Genomic DNA, 9,198 nt, shown 5'->3' with positions numbered 1-9,198 from the left:
TCTCGCTAGATTGTGAACGATTTTCGACCACCAACCCATCCCAGTATTTTATTTTAATCTCTAGTAGCTTAACAATAGCATCGCTGGTGATAAAATTTAATTACCCAATTATATATTTAAGATGTTGGTTGCACTCTGTGATGGATTTTATCTTTTCTGAATCACTGTTTACATTTCCTGATTGATTTTATGTTTGGTTTGAGTGACGAGTATTTCCTTTGGTTTAGGAAATTCTTTACGTTGAATTATTATCACATAAAAGTTTAACTGGCTTTAAGGTTAGAATAAATTATTATAGAGCTGGTTTAATTGTATGTTTGTTTTAAACGTAACGTTACTAAATTAATGATGATAATATGTGTTAATTTAAACATGATTGATACTCTATATATCACCTGACAGAGACACCTAAGAGCAGTGGTGGCTAAGAGCAGTGGTGGCTCAGTGGTGATACCTCGGACTTCGAATCGATAAGTCCGTGGTTCGAGACCAGGCGAGCGCGCAGGAAATAAATTGATTTTTCAATTTATCTGCGCGTGTTGTAACATCACCACTGCTCGAACGGTGAAGGAAAACATCGTGAGGAAACCGACATGTCGAAGAATTAAAAAGTTTTTAGTGTACAGAGGCTGGGGTCTTCCAATAAAATACTGTATATGCTGAACTACTTTATTACATTTATAAATTTATAATTTATTACACGTTAACTTAGATAGGCGAGTGGCAGGCGACTGGCTCTCGCAGGAGTGTCGCCATTCGCCGCGCCACAAACCGCTGAATTTACGATATTTGATTACTGAGAATAATAACACACACTACATACACCCCCTTCTAAAAAAAAAATGATTTACATAACTGACAAATATAAAAAAAAAAAAAAAATTAGCAAACATTAACATTTTGGGAGTCTATGCTGTGACAAAACACTTAAATCTGTACCTTGACTACAATTTAATTCCTTCCTTAACATTTTCCTTGCACGTATAACACAAACTTTGTATATTAATATAGCGCACAACACAAAAAGGATGACTGCCATAACCGTCACCGTGATGCTCAACACTTCCAATTTAAAATCAGTATTAGATGCTGTGGCGTGATTCGCTCCGTTTTGAGCGATAACAATTTCTTCATCTCTCTTTTCAACCGAATATGTTTTTCCCATTTTGTTAAATATTGTTTGATGCTGATAACTTTAAAGTTTAAACTATGTGAAATGAACCGACACTCAAATTTATATATTATTATTATATATAATTAACTGGTTGAGCCGAGATTTGAAATAAAATGAATACAAATATTCCTAACAATTACTTATAACATTAATATGTGCTGAGGTGACATTACGCAACCTTCGCGTGCCTACTTCTAACAAAAATGCCAATGCAACATTAACCTAATTACAGTCCAAAAATCTTACAGGTCTTTTAATTATTCTGCCACTACGTGATTTCTTTAAAGGCGTGCACACACTAGCCTCACTATGCTGATCTAATCTACTGTCATGTCTAACTTCATTTTCTTCTAAAATATACGCAGGCTTAAGTCTATCAATCGACACATTACATTCTCTATTATCAATTAATATTTTAAAAACTTTACTATTTCTTTCTAAAACTTTATATGGTCCGCTGTACGGAGGCGTCAGCGGTCTCCGTACCGCGTCCACTCTTAGAAAAACATGTGAACAGGAATTTAGATCAGCATGCACAAACGTACTATTACTATTTTTACATACCCTTTTTATGGGCCTAATTTTATTCAAAGTGTCTCTTAACTTACTTATAAACGAATGTGGATTATCAATTTTCGTACTTTTATCCGAACAAAATTCTCCCGGCAACCTTAAACAATGACCCAGAGCAAATTCCGCCGCGCTGATATTATCAGTGTCTGCTTGACAAGCTGCTCTCAATCCTAACATGACCGTAGGTAGTTCTACTAACCATGCTAGATTATTGTTCAATCTAGCCACCAGAGCCGACTTCAAGGACCTATGCCACCTTTCTATCTTACCATTACACTGCGGGTGGTACGGGGTAGTTCTCGTTTTTTGAATACCTAATAATTTCATTAAATCTGTAAACAATTCGCTTTCAAACTGTCTACCTTGATCGGTGGTAATAACTTTAGGACAACCGAAACGACAAATCCATCCTTCATAAACTGCTCTAGCTACCGACTCCGCAGTCATGTCCTTCACAGGGCAAATCTCAGGCCACCGCGTTAACCTATCGATCATAGTGACACAATAACGGAAACCGTGCTCGGTTTCCGGTAAAGGTCCTATCAGATCCACGTGCAAATGTTCAAAACGCTCGCTATTGTTAAAATCGCTAAGTTTTGAAACAGTGTGCCTAATAACTTTACTTCTCTGACACCTAACGCACGTCCTGGTCCAAGTCCCCACGTCCTTATTCATGCCTGGCCAAAAAACTTTTTTACTAACTAACGCACGCGATGCTCTAACTCCGGGATGGGAAACGTCATGAAATTTATTAAACATACTTTTCCTAAACTGTGCTGGTATATACGGCCTAATATTCTGAGCTGACGTTTCACAATATATTTTAATATCGTCATTCTTATCGAGCGCTAACTGTTTCCATTGCAATTTATCATTTGTTTTCATCAAATCTGCGAGCTCAGCGTCTGTCGCCTGTGCTCTCGCAACCTCCACGTATTCACTCGAACTAGGACATACGATACTCTCGATTCTCGATAAAGCGTCGGCCACTTGATTTTCAGTGCCTTGGATGTGTTGTATGTCGCTTGTAAATTCGCTAATATACAACAATTGACGCGCTCGCCTAGGTAACTCTTTATTAGAACTTAATTTACTTAAAGCAAAAGTGAGAGGTTTATGGTCCGTGTAAACTGTTAAATTTCTGCCTTCGATTAAATCCCTAAAGTAAACTATTCCTGAATAAATCGCTAAAAGCTCCTTGTCATATGTGGAGTACTTCTTTTGCGGTTCCGATAATCTTTTTGAAAAATATCCTAAAGGTTTCCAAGAATTTCCTTCCCACTGATTTAACACTGCCCCTATACTAAAATCTGACGCGTCGGTCATTAACCCTAATTTGGCACTAGATATTGGATGCGCAATAGTAACGGCATTTTTTAAATTTTCTTTACACACTTCAAATGCACTATTCGCCTCGTCTGTCCAATCTATACGCGTCTTATCTCGTTTTTTAGTCCCGTGTAAATACCTATCTAAAACTCCCTGAACTCGAGCAGCGTTAGGAATATGATTTCTGTAGAAATTTAACATGCCCAAAAATCAACGTAATTGTTCTACTGTCTCCGGTTTCGGATATGACTCGATAGCTTTAACTTTTTCCGGCATCGGCCTTATGCCCTTTTTTGAAACTAAATAGCCTAAAAATTCTATAGAGGACTGTCCAAAAACGCATTTACTTAAATTAATAGACATTTTATATTTACTCAACCTCTCAAATATTAATCGTAAATGTTCTCTATGTATATCGGGGTTATCCGATCCTATGATGACGTCATCTATGTAACCGAACACGACTGACTGACCTTTGCCCCCTGTACAGTCGCTGCCATAATTCAATTGTTCTATGCCTGATAAAACTGTATTATTGATAAATCTTTGAAATGTTTGTGCCGCGTTACGCAGGCCAAACGTCATTCTTGGAAATTCGAAAAGCCCAAACGGCGTAATAATGGCTGTTTTTTTAATGTCGTCTGGATTAATACCTATAAAATGATACGCTCTACAAATATCTAACTTTGAAAAAAAATTCTTATTATGTAAACCATACGTAAAATCTTGTACCCTAGGTATCGGATACCGATCTGGCTTTGTAATTGCGTTTAACATCCTGTAGTCCCCGCAGGGTCGGATACCACCATCCTTTTTAGGTACAATATGTAAAGGACTGGCCCACTCACTATTTGAAGGCCTACATATGCCTAGCTCTTGCATCAATTGGAATTCCTTTTTAACCCTATCGTACCTGTCGGCCGGTAACCTCCTGGCACGCGCGTGCACAGGTGGTCCAGTAGTCTCGATGTGATGATACACGGAATGCTCTGGGACATCCTTGAAGGCTGGCGGGCGCGTGATGTCCTGAAATTGTTCCAGTAAATCCGCGTAAGGATGGTTGCTATTTATACTTTTAATAGTGCCGAAAAAATGTGTACTTTTAATTCCACAGACATTTAAACTGGTAACTGAATCGATTAACTTATTATTATACAAATCTACATTTAATTTAAAATTCTTCAAAAAATCGGCACCTATTCTTGGCTGTTTTACATCACATACGACAAAAGGCCATTTAAATGACCGTCTTAGGCCCAACGATAACTCTAAATTACATATTCCATAACATTTAATTTCGCTGTCATTTGCAGCATACAACTTTAGATCGACTTTTTCGATAGGCTTTCTAACACACCACTTTGGAATGACGGAAATGTTAGCGCCTGTATCGATCAAAAAACTATATTTCGTTAAATTATCTCTAATTAATAAACGATGGCTTTTGGTTACCTGACCTTGAGTACATCCGTCCACCGCGCCCGCATGTACTCCGTCTAGTTTCCCGACTGCTTGGCTCGCCACGCGCAGGGTTGCTCGCAGCGGTTAGCTCTCGATCTGTACCGAAAGTGAAAACGGCACAGCCAGTCCGGGTCTCCAGGTGCTCTTCTCGGCCGCGATGTCGATCTTCTCCTGAAGTCGGTCCGTCTGTCGTTGCTCCTAGAGCGCTCGCGACCCCTCAGTTCGGCGCGGAGCGCTGCAACCTCCAGCTCCAATCTGCTCATCTTCTCGTCCGGCTGCTCATCTGTTTCCTTCTTGCATGACACGGCTGCCACATCCCCGACGTTGGTGTATTCGGTAATCTTGTCTGCCATGGCCGCCAGCTTGTCCAGAGACTGATCTTCACAAACCGCCATGACTGCTCGAACTGATGACGGCATTTTCGACAACCACAGGCTCTTGAGTGTGTTGTCCGCAATTTGTGCGCTGCGACCCAGATCCTTCATGCGCCTTAAAAACTGGGAGGGTCTTTGCGAACCCAATTCCAGCTCCGACACCAACTTCTGCATTTGTCTTTCGGCACTCTCTTCATAAACCTGCAGCAGCCTCTCCTTAAGCGCCGTATACCTGTCCTGGGCGGGTGGTGACATCACGAGGTCGCTGACCTGCTGAATGGCCTCTTTTCCGAGTTTCGATATGACCAGGTTGAATTTGGTCTCTTCCCCCTGCTTCTGTGGGGCCATCACAGACTCGAACTGTGCGAACCATAACCTTGGCAAGTCTGTCCAAAATTCTGGTAGCTTGGTGGACACGCTTATCGATGCCAACGCCGCGCCTGACGCCTCTTCCTTGATCTGCGTGTCTGAAGCTGCTGCTTTATTCATTATTAAGCCGATGAGTTACTAGCCGATGAGCTTGTGAGCCGCCTGCCGCTGTAGTCGCCACGTGCCACGCGCGCTCTTCGATTGCGTCACGCTAACTTCCTGTCGCCGTGCCGCGTGGAATTTGATCTCGAACAAAACTTACCCCACAGCCAATGTCACTAATTACGCCGATTCCCTTCACTACAAACTTTCTTCGAGAGTTCTTCGTCGGGGTCACCAGTTTAGTGTACAGAGGCTGGGGTCTTCCAATAAAATACTGTATATGCTGAACTACTTTATTACATTTATAAATTTATAATTTATTACACGTTAACTTAGATAGGCGAGTGGCAGGCGACTGGCTCTCGCAGGAGTGTCGCCATTCGCCGCGCCACAAACCGCTGAATTTACGATATTTGATTACTGAGAATAATAACACACACTACAAGTTCGACGACATGTGTCATCCGCCAACACGCACTTGGCCAGCGCGGTGGATTATGGCCTGTACCCTCATAGGAGGCCCGTGTCCCAGCAGTGGGAACGTATATGGGCTGATGATGATGATGATGATGATGATGATATCACCTGAAACAGATAGAATAAAATTGGTATTATACATACATAATAAGATTGTAATTTATAGAGAGATATAGACTAAAGGGCCACTCGATAGGTAGTGAATTTTACACTTTTTCCTATTTAATTTAAAATAATTGAAATCATCACAATTAATGAATTAACGAAATATAGCTAAAACACACATATGATTGTGTGTAAGAGTAATTAATAAATATAGGAATAATATATAATTACTGTTCCGAAATTCCCTTTTCCACCATTTAAATGCTAAGTCCCCTATTTGTTTCTTTATCTTAAACGAATACCCAATAGTTATCTGTACTTCAATTATTAATCAAATAGCCTGAGATAATAATTCGTTCAGAATTAAGACCAGTTCTGTAACAAAGACAATAGGCAGTAAACAGGTCTCAAACCTTGACAGTATAATTATTGGAGACTGTTTTGAAATAGGGCTGCCAAAAAAAGAAAAAAAAATGTCAGAGGTGTCACACGTGGGACAACGAAGTTCCTTTCGTTTTGAAATAAGTATTATATGTTTTGTAATTAAATAAATTAACAATATTAAGGAGTTAAATGAAAGATGAAGTAAATGAAGGAATGCTTATACACTTTAAGCGCGCTATTTTTCTTCAGTTGGTTTTCTCTATTTAAATAGCTGATATTTACTGCTGGATATTGAAGATTAATCGTTAAATTTATTTCTTTAAAGTATTTCACATATAAATCTGAAAAAAATACCTCAAAATCTATTGTATTAATCCTTAAAGCTCCAAATATTTTATTTACTGATGGTTAAAAGGCATCATTATGCATATTAATTGATAACGAACATGTTTTTCACAAACCCAAAAAAGAAGGTGTAAAATATATAAGCACAACCCTATTACAAGGATCACGAATCGAAAGGAGGTTTATATTCATGTTGTAATTAAGGGTGTAGTATTTGACTAAAGTGAGTACCAAATTAGTGTTAGGAGGGTTAATAGATACATTTAGAACACTGTTAATATATTATGTTATTTTAGTTAAATTTGTAAAAGGTTGACTTCTTAGTTTAAATAAACAAAAGTAATATTATTACCAATTATTATCTACCACTAATTTAATAATTATATTACCATTCAGCAGGTAAACAAATAAAACAAATATTTATTTTTGAATGAACTTTATTTTAATTATTAAAAGCATAGAATAATAATATCATATTTTTGGTATAAAATCTTCTTTGCTATGTCACTCTTGACAGAGCGGTCGTGGTCATCATGTACCAGGGGCAAATTTAACCCGCTTCACGATGTTCCGCCATCTTTCCCTGTTCCCTGCCAATCTGCTACACCCGTGCAACGCCGTTGGTATGAAATATATCTTAAGCTGGCTACTCACACACCTGCCGCAGGGGCAATACCGGTTGTAGGGTAGTTAGAGCAATTGAAAAGCCAAAGAGGCCAATCTTAAAATTGCCCCTGCACACTATACACATCACACTTAAGGATGATTCCAATATTGCCTCTGCGGCAGGTACGTGAGCCGCCGCGCCGCCTTTACAAATATGCCTGGAACTAGAGAGCAGTTTATTTCTAAATGATTCAACATAAAACAGTACAGCTTCTTGACAAAATTAATAGCAAAAAAGTTTTATTAATAACCACTTGCATCTGTGCGAATAAAAAGTTGAACAGTTAGCACAATAATGATCATGCCGAACTTCACGCTCGAATTAAATGCAAGTTTGAACTTGACCCAACAGCTATTTATAAAAACTGCTATTGTTTTAATTACTACACTTTTCATTCCATTCAAAAATATACCCTAATTACAAGATAATATAGTTGAAATTACAATGTTATTAAATCAAGAAGTTTGCAATATGCTTCCAGTGTATTGCGTCTGCGCACGCGACGGTAAATAGATCCGTTAGGAGCATGAGTCATGATTTTTTAATGTAGCGTTGAATATAGGTGTTTTGTTAATTGATTTACAGTAATTTTCTAACAGATTTTTTTGAAAGAAACATGATAATCTATAATATAAAAATGAATCGCAAAATGTGTTGGTAAGCGCATAACTCGAGAACAACTGAACCGATTTCATTAATTCTTTTTTTATTCTTTCTTGAAGTACGAGGTTATTATTTTTTCTTGAAGTACGAGGATGGTTCTTATGGAGAGAAAACGTAAAAATGTACCACGGGCGAAGCCGGGGCGGACCGCTAAAAAAAATGTTAATAGTTGAACGATTCGATCAATAAAATGTAGATCATATTATGATATTATTATATTTTAAGAAAATTTTGTTTCTTAAAATATAATAATATCATATGATCTACATGTTTTTATAACAAGTAGAAACGAAACTTATTAAACAATGAAACATTCAATAATTGTTTGTAATTACATATTTAACCCATTGAGCCCCGAGCGGCCCGATCGGTCCACGACATATTCACCTGAGTTATTAAACGTTGACTATAAGCGCCACCAAACTACATAAAGCCAAAATATTTTGTACTTTCACTATCTCCTAATTTAAGATATTTCCCAAGAGCAAAATCAGTGCACCTACACAAATAATTACGCGTCATCCTATTAAATAATAATATATTAATCTCTACTTACGGTTAACTTCTTATCGACACACAATTTCCTCTATGAAACAATATAACAGAATCTTAATCAGCGGAAGAACCTTGTGCTCGACGGAAACTATTACCTTTGATAAAAACCTCATTGAATGAGATAATATATTAGGAATATGTAGAACAATAATTTATTCATCTATATTAATATAATAAAGAAGAAGAGATGAGTTTGTTTGAACGCGCTAATCTCAAGAACTGGTCCGTTTTGAAAAATTATTTCGGTGTTAGAGAGCCCATTTATCGAGGAAGATCATCACGCTAAGACCAACAGGAGCCACGCGGGTGAAACCACGGAGCGCAGCTAGTAAGATATAATATTAGGAAATTAGGAAATAATAAAATAATGATTACCTTTGATATATAAAAAAGCTAGATACGTTACCCGCTCTCTGTTTTGGCAAGAAAAAACTCAGGTAAGTGCCCGAGTTTCACTTAGTCACGCACCATTCAGCGTCGTGGCTGGACGTTCTTTTTATATTTTAATCGGCAGTTGTTATTACGAAGTACATGAGTGAGACATGTATGTGGGGATGGTGTAAATGAAAAGCCAAATTCGCCCAATCGATTTATTTCCCAGACACCGGTTACATATCAAA

General features: G+C 38.0%; 1 protein-coding gene and 1 long non-coding RNA gene across 3 annotated transcripts; both read right to left on the bottom strand.

The window, feature by feature from the left end:
• Window positions 1-3,989: 3,989 nt before the first annotated feature.
• LOC123700823 lies at window positions 3,990-5,820 on the bottom strand. 2 transcript variants are annotated; one of them, XM_045648165.1, is made up of 2 exons: window positions 4,529-5,820; window positions 3,990-4,102 (listed from the first exon to the last, which is right to left on the bottom strand). In XM_045648165.1, exon 1 carries the CDS (start codon window positions 5,398-5,400, stop codon window positions 4,573-4,575), a length of 828 nt encoding a protein of 275 aa, XP_045504121.1. In that variant the 5' UTR covers window positions 5,401-5,820; the 3' UTR covers window positions 3,990-4,102; window positions 4,529-4,572. The 2 variants fall into 2 exon arrangements, with proteins under 2 accessions (XP_045504121.1, XP_045504122.1); XM_045648166.1 differs by having other exon boundaries at window positions 4,534-5,820.
• A 1,292-nt stretch (window positions 5,821-7,112) lies between these two features.
• LOC123700920 lies at window positions 7,113-7,674 on the bottom strand. The gene is made up of 2 exons (XR_006752663.1): window positions 7,614-7,674; window positions 7,113-7,523 (listed from the first exon to the last, which is right to left on the bottom strand). It is a non-coding gene; the product is annotated as an uncharacterized LOC123700920 (long non-coding RNA).
• Between the last annotated feature and the right edge of the window lie 1,524 nt (window positions 7,675-9,198).

Source organism: Colias croceus, chromosome 20, assembly GCF_905220415.1.
Source record: "Colias croceus chromosome 20, ilColCroc2.1".
Lineage (NCBI taxonomy): Eukaryota > Metazoa > Arthropoda > Insecta > Lepidoptera > Pieridae > Colias > Colias croceus.
Note: the sequence above shows the minus strand (reverse complement) of the source record. Positions and strands in the feature narration are given on the sequence as shown.